This window comes from Mastacembelus armatus, chromosome 6, assembly GCF_900324485.2.
Source record: "Mastacembelus armatus chromosome 6, fMasArm1.2, whole genome shotgun sequence".
NCBI lineage: Eukaryota > Metazoa > Chordata > Actinopteri > Synbranchiformes > Mastacembelidae > Mastacembelus > Mastacembelus armatus.
Genome location: NC_046638.1, coordinates 13,148,640 through 13,169,093, shown reverse-complemented (window position 1 = coordinate 13,169,093; position 20,454 = coordinate 13,148,640). Strand labels below are relative to the sequence as shown.

At 39.7% G+C, this 20,454-nt stretch overlaps 2 protein-coding genes across 3 annotated transcripts in view; one reads left to right on the top strand and one right to left on the bottom strand.

Moving 5' to 3' along the window:
- Positions 1-4,944, top strand: part of ckap5 (cytoskeleton associated protein 5) — a 37,083-nt gene extending 32,139 nt beyond the window's left edge. Inside the window, exons 36-44 of one of the 2 annotated variants that reach the window (XM_026310795.1) lie at positions 37-216; positions 389-576; positions 1,216-1,291; positions 1,387-1,575; positions 1,704-1,841; positions 1,965-2,048; positions 2,173-2,332; positions 2,416-2,534; positions 3,117-4,944. In XM_026310795.1, the coding sequence (XP_026166580.1) occupies positions 37-216; positions 389-576; positions 1,216-1,291; positions 1,387-1,575; positions 1,704-1,841; positions 1,965-2,048; positions 2,173-2,332; positions 2,416-2,534; positions 3,117-3,380 (1,398 nt within the window). In that variant the 3' untranslated portion in view covers positions 3,381-4,944. The remainder of the gene's footprint in view (positions 1-36; positions 217-388; positions 577-1,215; positions 1,292-1,386; positions 1,576-1,703; positions 1,842-1,964; positions 2,049-2,172; positions 2,333-2,415; positions 2,535-3,116) is intronic. The other variant, XM_026310796.1, reaches the window with a different exon arrangement.
- Positions 4,945-6,007: 1,063 nt separating this feature from the next.
- Positions 6,008-9,941, bottom strand: LOC113132585 (homeobox protein DBX1-B-like). Its single transcript, XM_026310797.1, has 5 exons — positions 9,602-9,941; positions 8,199-8,286; positions 7,552-7,559; positions 6,428-6,627; positions 6,008-6,280 (listed from the first exon to the last, which is right to left on the bottom strand). Exons 1-5 carry the CDS (start codon positions 9,939-9,941, stop codon positions 6,008-6,010), a joined length of 909 nt encoding a protein of 302 aa, XP_026166582.1.
- Between the last annotated feature and the right edge of the window lie 10,513 nt (positions 9,942-20,454).

Here is a 20,454-nt window from a genome sequence, read left to right as displayed (position 1 = left end):
TAAAATAAGATTTAAAGCATGGTTTGTTCCCTGCAGATTGATGAGGTGTTGCGACAGCAGGACAAAGCAGATGTTATGTCAGGACATATCGATCAGTTCCTCATTGCTACCTTCATGCAGTTGAGGCTGATCAACAGTACACATATGGCTGATGACCGCCTGGACAAGAAGGACATCATCAAACTGTACAGCTGCATCATAGGGAACATGCTGTCCGTGAGTAACTGCCTGCTGCTTCTTTACTACATACATTAATGTGATTTGTCAGGAACAACATTTGTGAGATTGATTAGGAACCTAAGCAGTAGTCCTTAAGGTGGGCACTGGTGTCTCATTAGATGAGAAGATGCTAACATTTTTATAAATGTTCTCTTGTGTGCTTTGTCAGTTGTTCTCCATGGAGGCCCTGGCCAGAGAGGCATCAATGGCTGTAGTGAAGGACCTAATGCATGGTCTGATAACATTGATGCTGGATGGCAGAGTGGAAGACATAGAAGATGGCCAGCAGCTAATCAGATCTGTCAACCTGCTGGTAATCAGAGTCCTGGAGAAGTCTGACCAGACCAATATGATCAGGTTAGTATAAAAAGCCACACCAAAATTAAATTTTTACTTCTAATTTGCTCAGGACCACAACATTATTTATGTCATGTATTTCAGGGTTCTAATAGTTACTGTTTAATATAATGATGCTAAGAGATTTTAGTGAACCATGGCTGTTTCAAGGAGAAATCCAGAGCAGTATTGAAGGTGTGGAATGCTGTTGGTGCTTCTGTTACTGCTGCTGTGGTTCAAAATCAGGTGCTGCCAATATTCTTCAGGTTATTCCACTGGCTTTGGCTTGTCTGACACTAGAACCATTTATTCCTGATATTAGTTATGTTAATTTAATGAGGGTTACATTAGTTCTGCCCACCTTACACCTGTCAAGCTTGCAGTGTAAATGGTTGGTCATACATGTGGATATAGTTAGGCAGCACACTTTAAAGTAAGTAGTTCTTAAATTGTAGAATAGATGTTTGTTTTTTTTTTTTGTTTGTTTTTTTTTTTGTTTTTTTTACTCTAGCCAAGTGAATGCAATTGAGGGTTCAGTGACCCTTTCAGACAAACCTTGTTCCCTTATTGCCAATACATAATACAGACTTTGACAAGAATGACAAAAAATAAATCTAATGGGTCTAAACACTTGTTTTATCCTTTCTTGCTTTTCTGCAGTGCTCTGCTGGTTTTGCTTCAGGACAGTTTAGTCACAACAGCTGGTCCACCCATGTTCTCTGAACTGGTCATGAAGGTAAGGAGGATCACTGGCCTGATAAGTCCTGACACCACAGTCCCTTTAAATGCTGTATACATATCACACTGACTATCCTGCATTTGTATGTTCAGTGTCTGTGGAGGATGATACGCTTCCTCCCTGAGACCATTAACAGCATCAACCTGGATCGGATCTTACTAGACGTCCATAACTTCATGAAGGTTTTCCCTAAAGAGAAACTCAAGCAGCTCAAAAATGATGTTCCACACAGAACCCTCAAGACTCTGTTACACACGCTCTGCAAGCTCACTGGGGCCAAGGTAACGCTTTCAAATGTATTTAATCATATTCAGTTCAACTTTATTATTAAATGGCAGCTACTTTTAACTGTATTTATTTTTTGTTGACTGACTTGGAATCTACTTCTTGCATTAATTTGATAAAACAGATCCTGGACCACTTATCAATGATAGACAACCGTAATGAGTCAGAGCTGGAGGCCCATCTCAGGCGAGTGGTTAAACACTCTGGAAACCTGTCAGGATTAAAGAGTGACCTAGGCAATGAGAAATCTGGTCTGCGCACGGTGAGCAATGCATAACCGAACAACCACAAGCACATTCATTGGCTACTATATTCATGATCATATCTAAAAGAGTACTGTATACATACATAATCCTGGTGATAAGAATTTGTCCTTTGTTCCCAGGAGGATCGAATGTCAAAGGCAAAGGTCAGTGACATTCTGTCTGAAATCTTTAAGAAGATTGGCTCCAAGGAGAACACTAAAGAGGTCTGTTCCACTGCACACTTAGTTTTCATTTTTACTGTACTATTTGATGCAGTATAAACTTATAAAATTCAAAGGGAAGTTTTTTTTTTTTTTTTATACTTAATTGTCTCTCCCTCCATCTCAGGGTTTGACAGAGTTGTATGAGTACAAGCAGAAGTACTCAGATGCAGACCTGGAGCCCTTCCTCAAAAATACATCCCAGTTCTTCCAGAGCTATGTGGAGCGAGGCCTTCGTATGATAGAGTCTGAGAGAGAGGGCAAGACTCGCATTCAACCCTCAGCAGGTACAATTGGAAGCGCCTACTGCATAATTTGGTCCGAATGAAGTCCAGAGTGTATAGTAACACTGGTGTTTGTGTGTTTGCAGTGATCCCTCATGGTGTGGACTCCAGTCTGAGCAGTAACAGTGAAGAGCTGAAACCTGCTGTTTACTATGAGAGACTCAAGATCCTCAGACAGAGACAAGGCCTGGAAAACACCTCCAGGGTTAGTTTACATATACATACGCACAGATACCTACCACCTTCTTGACTGTCACTTCATTCTACTGCATTGCATTGAAATCTGTTATTGACAACATTTTCTGTTTGTGTGCACCCACCTGGTCTTTTGATGGTATAGTTTTGTAGTACACATATGATACAGCTGATCTGTTAAGACTTTAGAAATGCGGTTATACCCTTGCTATTTTCTACACTATACCCTGACATCAGCTCATCACAGAGGTTTGCAACAAACACCAGGGACCTTGGTGTTTGTTCTCCCTGAATGTGATTTGTGGGTCCTTATATACCCAGATGTGTGTGATTCTAAACTATATCCAGACAGTTCAGTTCATTCACATTGGAATCCAGTCATGTCCTGGAGGAAAATAAATCAGGATGCAACTGACCAGTGTTGGAGTGTCTCAGTCATGTCACAAATAGGTTTTAGTTGATTTAGGTGTGGACTGATTTTCAAATTAAATCTACACCACAAAATGAAGTGGTTTGAATACTTTCTGAAGCTACTGTGTATATGTGTAAAGTAAAATATGTAATCTCACACTCTGGCCGTCTCCACCTGTAGCAAGGTGTTGGAGGAAGCGAGGATGAGCCTCAGCAGCGACCATCCATCTCATCCCTGCTGAGCTCTAAGCCGCCAGTGGCCTCCTCAACCGACATGCTCCACAGTAAATTGTCTCAGCTCAAAGAGTCCAGAGAGCTGTACCAGCAGGAGCACAACACACACTCCCACTCCCCAACGCATGCACACACCCGCTCAGCCTCACCAGCGGCCAACCTGGACGACCTGAAGAAACGTCTGGAGAGGATAAAGAGCAACCGCCAGTAAGGAGCACCACCTCATGCCAATTTCAAAGTGAGTGGAGTTGATCTGGTAGTAAATAATACATCCTCCTCATCAAGTCCCTCTGTTTATATTCTTTTTGTGGTAGATGGGAATAGAAACCACTTGGACACAAGAGCCCACCCCTTTGTATCAGGTAGCAACAGAAAATGTGCTTAAATTTGAACCTGGCTCATTCTACAGAGTGGCTTAATGTTGTGTGTACAGGATCACAGCTGTAGTCTTAGCCTGAACAGTTTGATATTGAAAACCAAACTGTCACAGCCTCCCTCCCTCCCTCCTCCTTCAGTCAGGAAGCCCCCACACTCCATTGTCCTGTGTAGACTTCTCTCTGTATTACTATAATAAAGTAGTGAACATAACCCTCCCCTCTGTTTTAGTACTACAGCACAATATTCTTGTACATATTTAAAGATTGTTAACCACTTATCTATAATGAGGCGCTTCTCGTGTGGTTGCAGCAAAATGCTAGTCTTAACCATGAAGCACCACACCACTGCTGCCGTGTTGAGAGGTGGACATGGTCTGCTCTGAGCTGAAGTGAGATTTGTAGCAGTGTAAATGCAGTGCGACTACCCCCTTGTGATTCAACATGAGCAAACACTCATGATATCAGTTTGCAAAAGTAAACATTTCAAATTACTAGGACAAGTTCGTTTTTTTTTTTTCTTCAGTGGCACATTTTGCAAAAAAGATTTGGTGCTCAAGCACTTACTTTCATCAGCAAAGTGTCTTTCTATTCATTTTAGACATTTTTGTAAAAAGTTCAACTGCATTTACACAGTGACACCAAGCCCCCCTCTCTGCTACCCCAATGGGGTTCAAGCTGATGAGGCTTTAAAAGCCACAGCTGTAAGCTCACACTGATCAAAGTTCATCTGTTTTAACTAGCTGTTTGAGAGTTACTAGGAAACACATCCAGTTTTACTCTACATTGACTTTTAAGTTGGTGGTTTTCAATCCTTCTCCAATTCAAGAAGGCCAAAAGTTTTCCTTCCCAGTCATTAAAACCTGCATGCTTTTGGTGGTACAGATATTCTGGAAAAATGGCATAAATTAGTGCAACCTACCATCACTTTTCAACCAATCAGCACTAAGAATCTGTCCCCTCTAGTAACAAGTAAAGCAGCTTCTCTCAAGAAGGCCAACCACGCAGAGCCGTATACAGGTGTGTTTCAGCATGTGCTGTGGGCTGACATTTGACTGTACATACTGTATGTAATGTCCTCCTTAACACATCGTTTCACTGATTTAACTGCAGCCGTGGGACAGGACTCCAAACATGGCTGTCAATGTAAAGTGCATTGACCAAACTCTGGTTGAATATGTACAGCTCTTTATCCAGCTGAAGGAAGTTCACTCTGGTGTCTGTAGGCTTAAAGAGCATGGCATGAAGTCTGTGATTGTTTTATGGTTTTAAATCTCATGTAAATAAAGTTTGCATTAATAAAACCGCTGTTTAATAATTCCTTGTTTTTCTGATGATGATGATGATGGTCCTGTCTTTCATCTGTTCTGTAGTCAAATGTTGAATAAATAATACAAATAACATGTTTTTTGTCTTTAATGCAAAGTGTCAGTACTAGTCTTAACATTATTGCTCATCAGCTTTCCTTGTATAATTCACAGTGGGAAATGTCAATAAAGTCCTTTTTTTAACAATGAACCTTAAGATCATCCAAGTGATTTTTTTTTTTTTTTTTTTTAAATGTACTTTTCTAAGATTAACTCCAGGTTTATTTTCCTATTATTTTCTAAATTGCTTCTTGCGTGTCATGTTGATTTTTATTTCTCACTTGTTCATATAAATTGAGAACACTCACCTGAAATCTAGTGCATACTGCACATAAGATAATCTCCCAAGTATATCTATCACCACTATCTAGATGATAGTGGGAGCTGGTCTCATTATTGTGTTCAGTTGTTGTGAATGTACAGATCACATTGACCTGACGTCATGTCTCCTTTACCCATGAATCTGTATGTTGAACACAATGACACTGTGAGGACAGCAGTGGGGTTTGAAAGGCAAGATTTCATTCTGGACATAACTGAATCCATAGCTAAGCTAACAACTAACCCTGTAGAGAACGTGTCCAGCTCCAGTGCTTGATGCCCACTGTCCTGCTTGTTTTCCCACTATCCCTGCCCTACTCATTGCTGATTACCTTGATCAGGTGTGTTCAGCCAATCAGAAGCTGGAAGGGTGGGGTTAGTTGAAAACAAGTGGGCCTCAAGGACTGGAGCTTGATGCCCCTGCTGGTTCAGTTCAAAATATGTTGGAGTTAAAATATAACTTAAATACTTTTAGAGTTAATGGCAGGACAGTAGGGCTGGAAATGGCACTTTCAAAGATTTATTTGAGAAAAATATAAAGAATACAAGTATGTAATATATTTAAGAGTATTAAACATTTCAATCTAAAAATAATAAATCTAAAACAGTTCAGTATTCCTTATTTTACCCTATATAGATATACTGAATTACATATAAAAGTAAACAAGTGGACGAGCAATGCTGTACAGAAATATGGCACTGAGGGGGAAGTACAGAAAATGCAGCTATGTACAGAGCTGACAATTCTGATTTTTACTTCCATTGACTAGAATTTTCTATGAAACTGTGATTTCTTCACTGTCAGACTCTGACTGTTTGCTGGACTCTGATGGAGAGGCAGGGTTGTGATGGTGGTGGTGAAGATCCAGCTGGCTGGTGGGTGCAGTCCTATCCAGCCCATGGCAGTAGGTACTGCCAACATCAGTGAGGTCTGGGTGGGGGTTGGTTTTAGTGGGGAGGGTCTGCTGGCGACAGCCACCTGTTGACAGTAGCTCCCGCTCCTTGGAATTTCTCCATTTCATTCTGCGGTTCTGAAACCAGATCTTCACCTTCACAGGACACAACATTGCACCGATATCATTGACATCATCATTAATCCAAAGTTTACACCCTTACAAACCCAGTTTTAAATGTACAACCTAAATAACAGGGCACAAAATATTTATAAAGTGGACAAAATAAGCCCTGGTGTATACCTGGGAGTCTTTGAGTCCCAGTTTGTTGGCAAGTTTCTTCCTGTCTGGCTTGCTGATGTATTTCTGCTTCTGGAAGGTTCTCTCCAGGGCCTTCCTCTGGAGGTCTGAGAACACAGCCCGCCTCAGCATGCCTCTCCTGGGCTTCCCCCTGGGGGCCAGGGGCCATGAAAATGTTCCTGGGACAGGAACCACAGACGAGGCTGGAGAGACAAAACACAAGCCAACAGGTGTGACAGCCTGCTTCATTTATGCCCCATAAACACAAGCTGCATTATTTATTTTCCCTATATTCCCAGGTCCAAAAATCCAAAAAAAGAGAACTGACAGAAGATATGCCTTTAATGTCCTCAGGCCACATTTAGTTGATGTTTATTATATAAAATTGAGTGTTTTTAGCATTCTCAGAAAAACATCAGGCCTCATTTCGACCACCAGCAGATGAGACTTGCTCTGCTGCCTGTATTCTACTAGTTCTGCCTTATATATGATGGTTAAAAACCCAATTTGTCCAGCAGTGGAAACAGAGTCTATATTAATAAGGCACGCTGTCCAGAGCTCAGCTCACACTGCCTCGAACGAAGCATGAAGGGGGGATTGTAAAGGCTGCAAATGCAGAGACAAAGGTGATTGTGTTGTAAAGAATTGAGTGGAAAAGGCCACTGACAGGCCAGTATATTACAGGCCCATTAAAGACAGGTCAGTATAATGTAGCGCTGTTAGAGTCTTTGTCAAGGTTTAGAGGATACAGAGTGCTCAAGGCTGTTCAGTGTTACACACCTGCTAGTTCCTGTGATTACATGTTCTGTCTACATGTAGAAGTGATTATCAAGTTGTTCTGAAAAGAAACCAGTGTTCAAACCTGTGAACGTGACCATGTGGGCAACATTGCAAACTAACCCTTCAATGTGTGTGTGTGTGTATGTGTGTGTGTGTGTGTGTGGTTTTGGCTACTATTGGTCACGGTGCTGGGAGCTTTGTGGGCAGGCAGGGGAGTTTGGTGGGAAAATGCGTGAAGAGGTGCTGGGTTCCTGAGCTGGGAAGATACCCGCATCACATTTAGACCATGACAAACGGCACTAATATATTTAAAGCGTGACAAACTGGACTAATTTGTAGATTAGGACAACTGGTGCTAATGTCAGCAGTCAGAGTGTTGCCTACACAGGCCTTCAAATAGACGGAGCTGATTCCAAGCTCTCTGGGCGTTTGCATCCTAAAAAGGCTGCTGACATCTCCAAACCCCAGCTCATAAAAGGTGTTTTCACGTTTCCTTTTCAGAAGTCGGAAAATCCAGACTCTATAGACTGAACTTGCAAATATCTAGAATTGTGTGCAGGGGGGCTTATTCTGTTTCATCACTTTTTATGTTTCCTCGTACAGTGAAAAGATATAGCATTGGTTCTATTTAGTCTCGGCTATATTAGGGTGATGTTACTCTATGAAACAACATTTTTTTAGAAGAAAAAGTAGTTTTCACACCCTGCCCCGTATCTTCTCTGAAATTTTCCTTTCATTTTTTCCCCTAACAAAAATAAAAGGCAAAGGGTAAATTTAATAGAAGTGTGTAACAAATTGTGTCTAATTTACAATGCTTATATTAGACACCATGAACCAAAGTGGAGAGCTGTAAATTCTCAGATAAGCATCCAATAAAGATGATAACTAAATATAATAAATGAAAGTGGTCACACTGATGTTTAATTTCAAACCGCACACAAATCACCTACAAATCAACAATCTGAATGCTAATATATGGCACCAGTGAGTCCACCTACCTGTGAAATAGGTAGCTCTGATGAAAGGATGGACGCCTCCATCAAAGAGAGGCAAAGGGGAAGACTTAGTCTGGAAACTCTGGACTGGAGGACAGGAGAGAGCAGAAGAATAACACTAACTGATTTCACATCTGTGCTGCTTTACCGCAGGAGAAATAACGTGAAGAAAAAAATATGTGTATCACAGACCCCACAAATCAAACTTTACAGCTTCTTAGACAGTACCATTATTAAATCTTTTAATTACAAACATAGTACTAATTGTACAGTGGGAAAAAAAATTGCTTGAAAAAAAAACATTTTTTTAAAGTTGTATCTGATGCACCTTAGTATGCTTCTAGCTTTAAATCTAATGCAAGGTAATTTATTAACCATTTACTAGTTTACTGGGCCGACTGGTTTTAAGGTTATGTTTATTATTTTTCTTTATTCACTATTTAATTGGTTTATATGTCTGTTTTCAGCAATGGCAACACAGCATTAATTTTAAATGCTAGTGGAATCAATTCTATTAGTCCTACTACATTAATACCTACATATTTTAGATGTTATTCTTACTTCAAAAGGTTATGAAAAGTGACTAGGTACATTTACTGTATTTAAGTACAATTTTAAGGATTTTATTTGAGTTACCTTATACTTATACTTCATTACATTTCCTTGACAAATCTTGTATTTTCACTGCACTACATTTAACTGAGCCTAATTTTAGTTCCTTTTCAGAATCAGTTGAATAAAACAAAATACAGAAAATTCACAGGTTACCCAGCAGTGTGTAAAGTACTTTAAATTATAGTGTATAGCCCAAGGTGGTTAACATCAGCTCCACCTTTACCAGCTGCACCTTGAAAGTGCACTGTAAGAACTGACAGCTCCATTAGGTTACATGGACTTATATTATCTCTTAAACTCCACTTGGTATAATGAGTCTTGGACACTGAACTTAAGTCTGTAGGTTTTAAGAAGCTTAACTAAATTAAAACCTAAACTGTCCTGACTTTTGTTCAGATTTTCAACATCAATTTAACTCATGTTCTTAAATTGGGTTTACTGACATATTTAAGGCGACTTTAAACTTTCATCTCTAACTTTAACAGACTTGAAACGTATTAGTGTGATTACCACAATAGGCTATTGCATCGACAGGCATAATTACTGTATAATCTCAGAATATTATACAGGTTACATTAATGTGAACTGTGTCATTCTACAGAATATACATTTGCTTTGACTTTCAATTTTTTTTTACCAGTTTACCTGTTAAATAATAAATAAATAAGTTAAATAATGATATTTTTAGTTAAAATGAAGTGAAATATTTGAGCAGCATACTTCTTCCACCACTGTCTGTCTGTAGCGCGCTAATATCAGTCACAGACTATCCATCATCCACACTCACCGCTTCGTGTGGACGGTGCCAGTATCGCACTGACGCCGAACTTGAGGCAGCCGGAGTCTGGGCAGGTGGTCTGCAGGGAGCCGTGGCTGTTGCGGCTCGGCTGAAGCGGAGACCGCTCTACGATAGGTCCTAGCGGCCGCGGGCTGAGCGGGATCATGTCCCCGGGACTACTAGAAGAGAAAGTCCCATGTGTGCAGCTGACAGGCTGGTTTAATCGGAGGAGATCTTCTACAAGGAAGCCCGGGGGGAGTGACCGGATAAGCGGCGAGGAGAGAGCCGCGGGAGGACCCAGTAAACCTGGGTAGAAATGAGTCGGCAGAGAGCTGCAGGGAAACGTCATGATTGGAAAAGTTTCCCCCCAAAGTCCAGATTAACCTAAACAACACGCACTGAGTCTGTGCGTCTGTGCCCTCTGGAGAGGTTTTATACAAGGAAGTCACTCCTACACACACACACACACACACACAGACACACACAGACACAGACACAGACACAGACACACACACACACACACACACACACGCACACACACACACGCATACGCTCAAGAACACGTGCGCGGGCGCGCAGGTTCAACCCTCAGCCCATCTCTGCGTGAAGCTCTTCGGACTCTTCGGGTCCACAGTGGCCTCATTGATCAGCACCTCACTAAAACAGTTAGAATTAACTAGAGCTTGTAGTTTATTCGGTGTTTGCTTTTTTTTACAGCGTGTTTTATGAAAATGTGACAATTATTTTAACTGTTATTTATAACAACACCGCCACCAACAACAACAGCAATACTACTACTACTACTACTACTAATAATGATGATGATGATGATGATGAGGATGATGATGATGAGGATAATAATGATGATAATATGTAGCCACACTCTACATCGAAGACAACAATAAAAAATGTGAGTGGATCCACGGGGATCTTGGTCAGCATCACCTTGTAACCTCGCCCCGGGTCTGTCTTTCAGTCCAGAGGTTTGGGAGACAGGCGGCCTTTCCACTTAAAACGATTGAAGAGAAACACTTAAAGCCAGCTTTGCTGAGGCCGCCTTTGATCGCGGCGATGGGTTGAATGTCCCCTGTTGACTTGAATGAGTTTAAAATAAGCGTGAGTTCAGAAACACAGAACAAACACCGTCCGTGGACGCGTCACGCTTACTCCATGATAAAGGTCGTCATGTGCTGTTCGTAGGTTATAGGTTTTGCTCATGCGGGCAGACACATATTTCTACAATTATATGTCATATATTATGCTGCGCCCTGCGATGGACTACAGACCTGTCCAGGGTGTACCCCTGCCTTTCACCGAAGAGGGCTGAGATCGGCTCGAGCAGATCCCTGTGAGGACTAAGCCGGTATTGGTAAAGGATGGATGGATATTACGCTGCATATTCCCAGTTTATGGGATTATAATACTATAGACATGAATATACATTTGGCACATTGTGTTTGACATATACTCACCACTGACCTTTTTTCAGAAAACAGTGTAGAATCCATTTGTTTGCTGTTATGGACTGATGAGGAAAAAGATTTTAACCTGAAAATAAACAGCTTGTTATTATTCTCCTGTTAATTCTCTTTGTCCAGTGTTACTGACATTCCTTTCAATGAACGGCAGACCTTTAGGGCACAGTCATAATCATAATCAATCATATATCCTGGAAATATTCCCTGATGTCCAGGCCTTTGTCAGCAACACTATGCAAGCAGACCACAACTGAAATGCGACTGAATGCTTTCTGACTAAGTTTTATGGTATATTTTAATTATTAAAAACAGATAATGTAGTACAGGTAATACAGAGCAGTAAGCTGTAGTATCATGTATCAACAATAGCACAAAAATAAAATCAGATCAAATAAAAAAGAAAAAAACAAAAACATAGCACTTAGTATGTAGAAAAGCTAGGCCTTGATTTCCTCCAGCCTCCATAGCACTTTTCCATACATGGTAAACACATTTACACTGTAGCCTCAAAAAATCTGACAACTAGCAACTAAGAGGTGTCCTGATTATTTAGAGAATTGAAGATGTGGTGTTTGCTTGTTTTTTATGTTAAAACAAAACAATTGCAAACTTAAGGCTTTTTGATGCTCCCAGCAAAAAATTGGATAGAAAAATGAAAGGAAGAAAACAAATGACTACATTTTAAATCAGTGCAGTGTCCTTTTTATAGAAAAGATGACAAGCTAACATAAGGATATAAATGGAACAAATATTTTTTTATATTTACAATGACTTGTTCCTTAAGTGATTATGGGTCACTATCCAAATAATAACTGGATTGAATATTATAGCAAAAAAGCTAAAAATGTTATTTGAGGTTTCCCTGGTGGCCACAGGCTCCAGACATAAGGGCTAAAGCCAAGAATAGTTGCACTAATTCTCATGCAGCTTCAGTTGTTTGAAAAAAGTGACTGTTTTTTTATTGTACTCTGCCTCAGGTCTCGTGTATATTTAAATGCACCTTATTTTGGTACGATTCTGTAAACTACTTCTTTTTTTTTTTTTTTTACTTACACCCATTGAAGGCATCATGATGAAATGATTCACTCATGAGCCAGATGAACCAATCAGTGCATGTGCAACAGTTTTGCTGAGTAGCAGTAAGTAGGGCACCTTAACCAAAAACCCTCTCAAAGAGAAAGAAAAATAGAAATTGTTGCATTCAAAGCATTTTATTCATTCAGAAAATCCCTCTATTGTATAGAAGTGGAGCAGATGGTTCTCTGGGAGGGAATATGGGTATCAGCAGAACTAATTTCTCCTTCTGGTCGGACAGACAGACTGGCCTGCTGCTTGATTCTTAACCAATACAACAGCTGTTGGTGAATTAAACCTCAGTTAAGATTCATTTTAAAGCTATTAGTCTCTTGAAGTCTAAGAACATCAACCCTCCCCGCGTAACTCCCTGAACTGATTACAAATGCAAAGAGGGGAAAACAACTAAAGTGGTGAAGTAATAACTAGTTGAGCCTCATGTCAAAGCTTTAAGCCTTATAGTCTTAAAGTCTCACAAGAAGCTGTGCTCTGTATTTATTCTAAATCCATGTCATATAATAGATTTAATGTTCATACTAAAATATGACTAAACATAGCCTGAATCTGAATTTTCTGAGTTCACATTCTTCCGAAAGTTGAATATGTATGAAGAGACCTGGGCTCGAACAAATAACAAGCTAGAGAGTTTAACCACTACAATGTAGTATTTGTTTTAGATACGCTGGACAATTAATTGTTCTGATTTAAACCTGCCTTTATTTCATAAGAAGCAGTATTGTTAACTGTTATTAGTCAGACTAAAGTTAGTTGTATATTAATTCTTAGTATTACACATGTAAACAGGTCTAAAGTTTGTCTTTGTAGAGGCCAAGCTGCTGCTTCAGACACTTCAGTCATTTATAGGCTACTGCATGGCAGCTGATGTTGTTTCAATAAAAGGGTTGCAAAGGTCACAAAGGGAACAAAACATTAATGTCAAAGCATGTTTAATACTAATAATTTATATTATTATGTATTAAATTTAAAATTTGATTGTAAATTCACTAATTCATATTGATACTGTCAAAGTCAATAAATGTAGTATTTGTAGGCATATCAATACCACAAAAAAGCTCCTACACTTGTATCTTTAGTGTCTAGTGCTGTTTTATGTTTTCTGTCGGTTATAGTTCAAATATAAATACAACATATTTGTTTTACTGTGACAATGTCTTTAATTATATTGTCTTTATAGCCCCTGAAACAGATGCTACTTTTGTGACTTTTAGTATGTAACTTTTTCTCAACACTTTAGTTTCATCAGTGTCTGACTTAGATAAAAAAAACAAGCATATGTTTGCAATGCAGAGGACAGAGCCAGCATGCAGATCCAAGCTTACAGAGAAAAGTCACTGTCAAACTGTGGTATTCTGATTCAATATCTAGCTCAGCCCATAGTATCTGTTGTCTGTCCTTTCCCGCTCCTTTGCACCCACTCACTGTGAGTGTCTCTCTGCTAGGCACTGTGGAACAGAACGGATTAGTGGGGTCTTTGGTGTCAAAGTGCAGCGACAAGCATTAAAGTCATATTAACTTTCCACTAAACATCACCTTGGGGATCACCTATTAAGGGGAACATAGGCAAGGCATGGGATAAAGCTCCTCAGAGAGAGAGAGAGGCAGAAAAAGAGAGGGGGAGTGTGTGTGTGTGTTGTGTGTGTCTAGTCCACCTGTTCCCTCAACTTGAAATGAAACAATGAATCAAATACCTACATCCAATCATATAGCAAGTATGTTGGCCTTGTTTTTCTCTCTACCAATTGTAATACATCAATATCTTAACATCTACTAAACAACATTTGATATTTGTTGAAATTTCATGTGGCAGTACCATCAGTTCCAATTTGTACAGTTCTTTAGTTTAAACTATGATGGTGAAAATGGTATTACTAGCATGGGTGGGATGGTTGGGGTGATGACATTCAGCTCTAATCTTACTGCAGGCTCATAATGTTCTATGGCCCTTCAGCAAGAGGCTTAAAGCACCTGGCAGGTTGTTTAGAGTGGAGCTGTAAATGCCTGTGGTTAAAATGGGTTCCAGGGTCCAAACACAAGCCAAGCACTGCCAGCGAAGAAGGAGGGGAACTGATTTGGCTGTCAAGACAAGTTTATGTTTTTTTTTTTTCAAGTGGAGAGGAAAAACTCCCTTTAACGGAGGAAACCTCCAGCAACCTCAGCTGGTTGGGGTGAATGGAGAGAGGAGACAGAAAAGAACAGCAACAATAAACAACCAATAAACAGGTCAATACCAGCTCCAGGCCCAGGGGATACCTATATATATATAAATATATATATATATTTATTTAGATTATATGATATTATATGATATTATATTATATGATATTATATGATATTATATGATATTATATGATATTATATTATAGAGAGAGAGAGAGAGGACAAGCTTACCAGTGTCATGACCAGCATCATCCCTGTCCCTGATTCAAAAACTCCTACCAACACCACACCTGCTCCTGATTCTGTTCCTGAGTCTATTCATCTATTGGCCATTTTTGGCAACATTTCATATGTTAAGGGGGTTCTTGACTTGCTGATTTTGCTGACCTGTTCCTAGGTCACAGTTTCGCTAACATCCTGTCCATTTCTGAGCTTCTTCCTAGGCCGAGTTCCCAGCTAATTCTCCTTTAGAGTTAGTTTGTGGGATAATCATGTAAATGCTTATCACAGCATTTATGGCTAAGAACTCTAATTCTAATATGTTCTGTAGTAGATGCTTGTTTTAAATTTGTGGTGTCAGCAGTTTGGCTTTCTATGAAGTCCAAGTGTAGTTCTAATGAGAGTCACAAGTACAACTGGGAATAGTCAAACTTCTGGGTCTGAAAATAAAAGAGTTATTCCAGTTCAAAATACATAAAATGATATTCTTACCTTCAACACAGTAAATTGTTCAGTAATGTATTACTAGATTATTATTAAAATAGTCATTCATTTCTGCTTCTAGCCTGGGTTACTTCAGAGGCAACAAGGGAATTTTGTTTTCGCCAAGGGTGTATAGTGAGCCTGGGGAAACAACTTGTCCAAAGGGTTGTATTAAGCCAAGCTGATGGGTTGAGCATAGGGTTGAGGGCAAAGACTCTGAGCTAGCTGAGGTGGAGCCCAAGGTTAACGCTATATTTGAAGATGAATACTGCCAGCCTTATTTCTGAGGCCGCTCTGAATACAAGGACGCCAGTGCAGCACTGCATGGCTAGCAGGTATTAAGGCGTGGCACGCCACATAATTGGATTGAACCCGGCCACGGTATTTATGTCACTTCTCGTCTTGTCAATCCCATAATAGGCATGGCAACAGCGTGGGGATCTCCCACGGTGACGGGACTTTGCCTTATTCATTCAGAATGCAGAGAAAAGAGCCAAGCCTCATTAAATTCACGTTTAATTCTCACTCAAACCATTTTAAGGACTGATGTTATTTGCATAACAGGGGAACAGGGACTCTGCCTTTTCAGTGTCCCTGTGTGTGTGTGTGTGTGTGAGAGAGAGAAGGAGAACAGAAGTAGTGTTGTAATTGACAGTGTAGAGTAGGCTTATATATGCATATGCTGGGGGACAAGCGTTCTCACACAGATCAGCAGAGAGACAGATTCTGCTGCGATATCTACCACCGTTTATCTACAGATTCAAATCATTTATGATGGCGTTCCATTCTCCCCATCACTAGAGCTCCACACTGAGGGACAAAACTACTTTGCCACCGCAACACTACCAGTCCAAAGTTTGGACATACATTCTCAGTGAACTGAATGAGAAAGAGAGACATTAGGCTAGGAAAAGTTTTCTATGTCACACATCTTTTATTATCCATTGTATGACTTTGACATCTCCCCCAGCTTTCCTGTCCTTTCAGAAACTGGCAACATTGTCCCAGTTCTTCCTGATTCCCCACAGCTACCTGCTCATCTCTTATCTATTCCCTCATTTCTGAGTATTTATATATATAGTCTCTGGAACACTTACCTTGTGCCAAATTGTCCAACTGCACCATACCAGCTCTTCTATTCCAGTCTTTGTTCCTGGTTTTCCTCTGTGCCTGGTTTTGGACCTACATTCCCTTAAATAAAGCTGTACAGTTTGAACTTTAAATACTACAAACTTGTTTAGTTGGTTTGTTTCACTGTGATTTCTTGGGGTTGTCGTCTGTTGAAAGGTAGCTACACTCTGCTGGTTAAAGATGTTTTTCTGCCTGTGATGATAAAGTGGATGAGCTGCTTGATCATTGATAGTGGAGATAAGTTTGCATCATAAAGCTCTCTTAGCATTAAAAGGCTGGGTATAGTTGAAAGTCCATGAATAAACAACATTTGGGAAAATTTTGAAACACAACACTCCTTGTCTTCATTACCAGACCAGAGGGAAACTGGGAAAAGCAAAAAAGCTATGTTTTATTTCCACCTAAACAAAATTCTAAAAAAGGAGATTGGACAACAGCCTTATAATAATAATATGTTCTAAATACAATGAACTGAACCTCTACTTAAATGCAGTGTAAATGAAGTTCAATAATACAATAGTACCAAGGAGAGCCTAATGTGCTACATTCTGTGACCTGCTCAAACTGACGGCGATAAGCACAGTTCAATAACAGAACGACAGCCTGGTGCCTGCACTGGGCATCCAGATTCCTCTTTTTCAGGAGGGGCCTGATAACCTTTTAAAGAAAGCAGTACAATACAAAATATATCAGATCTACTGCAAAAGGGTGAAAAAAACTTTTTTAAAAACTTGCAGGCAGAAGTTCCAATGAGCAAGATTAGAGTGTAACAAGATGTCGGGGGTCATAGTGTTTCTGCTGTGCTGAGTGGCCCGAATACTACTAGGTCTGATATGTTCTGTTTTTTAATAGCAAAAAATGTGCATATTCCTTAAGTTTTTTTGACTGGCAATAACTCAGGAGGTGTCTGCTGGTAGGATCTGTTGACCAATAAACAATGGCAAATATTTATATAAAAAATAAATTATTTGTGTTTTTGCTGTCAAGCAGGTGCCAAATTAAGATTGTTAACCCTCCTGTTGTGTTCCGGTCAAATCGGACCAAGTTTCCTCTCTAAAAAAGTGCAGTCAATTTCAACCGTTTGTCATGAGGTTCCATGACTTTATTCACACGTGGTATTTTAACGCATAAAATACATTTCAAATAATTTTATAGAAATTTATGTTTTTTATGGAACTTGTATACACCCATGGTGTTCCCATTCAAAAATGACCTGTCATTGGAAATGCATAGGTTAGACTAAAATTAGTGTATAGAGTTAAATCACTTTCCCACACCTCAACACACATCTTTGAGCAGACACAAACACATGCACATGCACGCACACACACACATATTTGACCATGGCAGTGATCGGAAGGAGAGAAGCCAGGTTGACAGTGAGGAGGCTTTAGAGGAGGAAGCGTCAGAAGAGAGTACAAACCAGAGGAGGAAGACTGACACTGATGAGGAAGAAGACCCAGCTGAAGTTGTGGTCTCCTTTGGTCCAAAAATTAACATTTTTCCTGAATGTCCAAGAGAAAATGTCATCAGGATGACCTCAGAGCCAACGCGATATGACATATCCTATGTGGATGACATCAAGTCAACTTTTCCTCATGGACTCCATTGTAACCATTGTCATGAACATGACATGGGAGAAGGGTTCATGGAAATGCCTGGAAGGAGGCGAAGAATACTGAAGCCCACATGGGTGTGTTGATGTTGTGTGGCGTTTACATATCCTGGAAAAGTCTGCCTTTAGTTTATGGGATGCAGACACTGGTCGGGCAATTTCTCATGCTACAACATCTTTGCAGACTGTTTATATCCTGTAACGCGTGTTTCGCTTTGATGACCATCACACGAGCAGCCCGCTGTCAACATGACAAGCTGGCTCCAATCAAGGAAGTTTGGCAGAAGTGGGTGGAGCACATGCCACTCATTTACAAACCAGGTTCTTTGAAGAACTTGGCAAAAGCATGGTGGAGCCCGTCATTCAAGGGTGGCGACACCTTCCATGAATGCCATCCTCTGCTGCATTGGTGATGCATGCTCATGAGAGAACAAAACTAAAGAACATTAGGATGACCCTATGGCAAGTTCAAAACTTGTAATGTTCACAACAGCTGAAGTGGATAAAAAGATCTAATACAACATTAGGTGATAACATATGTATAACTGTGGATTTATAATGGAATAAAATGATCCCGGTCAAAAGTGACCAGAAACACTATGAGTGTTACGCGAAACGAACACAAAAGGAGGGTTAATTTGAATATACCACCTACAATAGCTATAAATTTAGCTATCATGCAAATTAGTGGCATTAAGCATAATTGGTATAATAGTAATTAAACAGGTTTTCCAGTCTCATGTATATAGATTATTCTACTGATGCTACTATTGATCTGTTCCACCAGTCAACAATCCAAACAAAACAAAAATTATCCAAAAATCAGCAAAATGTCATGAAGTGAATAACACTTACCGAAACAGGGCTTTGAAATTGAATAACCACATATGTTTGTGTTCATTCATTGCTGTTCCATCATCACAGTATTTCAAATACGGCTTAAATACGTCCACTCTGGTTGAGCAGGGTTTCTGATCTGTCACAGAATGACACAAGTTCTATGGCCCTGTGTTGTTTCTTACAATCGAGTTATCTATCCATTTTTTATATAATAGATGAGTTAAGTAGGGTTTCCTTTTTCTTTAATTTTTAATCTAATTTGAATAGGTGGAGAAACTAACGCTTCAAAAAAATTACAGAAGTGATCAGACATCAACATAGAGCTCTAATATTTGCAGCAGGGCCCAAAAATACCAAGTAAGTCAAACCATTCTCTACCAGTGCTGTCATTCAGAGTGTCTGTATCAATATTAAATGAATTTAAATCAGTGCATATATAATCACATAACAACTCAGCAAAGTTTTTTTTTTTTCCTGGTTAGTATATTTGCAAAATATAGTTGCAAATATTGCATATACTGGTTAGTATATTTGCAAAAACTACTGGTGTTCAGTAATGACTTAGGAATTATCCAAAACACAATTTCATATATTTAGAAATAGCAGCACAATTACTGACTTCACATATGGTTAACAAAAAAAGTAATACAGCAAGTTTAGAATTTTAGAGTTTGTGTTTGATGATTTTGCCATGCCATTTGAAAAATAAGACCCGGTCCCCAAAGAGTGGTGTATTTTACTGCCATGTTAAATTTCTATTGCTGCATTTTATTAAGGGTAGAGTTTACTTACTTCACTGTCTTTGTGTGACACAGACTGGTAAGCAGACAGACAATCTAATCTGAGCACTGAAAATCCTCCTCTCCCTGCCTTTATGGCTCTCTTAAACCTGAACCTCGAGCTAAAATCTTTAGCTACCTCCCACCCCTCTCCACTCAGGACTAATCCCTGGTTCAACCTTTGATTTTGACTTCAACTTTCTGCCTTGATCCCGGCGTCTGCCCAACCAGAGAGGGACAGAGAGGGAGAGAGAAGGGAATAGAGGGAAGAGGGATAAAGTGACTAGTCAGCTTCCTGCTGCTTCTCTCTTCATGTGCTTTGTTGGCTTTCAGCCCTTTAGCCTGGCTCTTGGCTCCCTGCATGCACACACACAAATGCACATCGGCACGTTATGATATACACAGTCTACACATGTATATGCGTGTGTGTGGTTTGATCTGGTTTCCTGGTGGACTCTATTGTGTCAGGGCAGGAAACAGCTAATCCAGTCAGATCCAACCCAGTCAGGGATCTGCTGCTCATATAATCTAACTGGCAGGAGTTTTGCGATGGGAAAGAGAAATGTGTAAAAATCTATCTTTCACATCTCCAGTGGGGTTGCTTTCAGTTTAGGGTAAGATAGATGTCATTCCTATCTCCTGAGCTGAAAAAGAAAAAAAGGCCTTAAATTGAAGTGTTTATGTGAAGTAAGCGGAGTGAAACGTTGTAGAGGGTCTATATGTGTTCATTATTCAAGTAAAGTAAACGGGGAATTGTGAATTCTTAAAATTTGAGACATTTCAATAGAAAATACAGAATATAATAGCATTAATGCATTCATGCATTTTCAAACTGCTGCAGGACATCAGTGACAGGCCTACTGAAAGACCATCATCACATCATCATGGATTTAGTGTTTCTGAGGGAGACAGCAAACCAGCAGACCTAAACATCGAACACGACAGGCTGGAAAAAAAATAGATCCATAGATGTCTGTTTCAAATTTGAAACCCAACCTGAAATAACCCAAATGATATAATCAGTCTTTTCCTCAACTTGCCAAAGATCCTCTATAGCTACAAGAG

Excerpts from the sequence above, each read along its gene's own strand:
- LOC113132585 (XM_026310797.1), bottom strand. The coding sequence starts at position 9,941 with ATGACGTTTCCCTGCAGCTCTCTGCCGACTCATTTCTACCCAGGTTTA. Across the intron at positions 8,287-9,601 it reads GGCACCGTCCACACGAAGCG|TCCAGAGTTTCCAGACTAAG; the intron begins GTGAGTGTGGAT and ends CCTGTCCTCCAG. Across the intron at positions 6,281-6,427 it reads TGGGACTCAAAGACTCCCAG|GTGAAGATCTGGTTTCAGAA; the intron begins GTATACACCAGG and ends TGTCCTGTGAAG.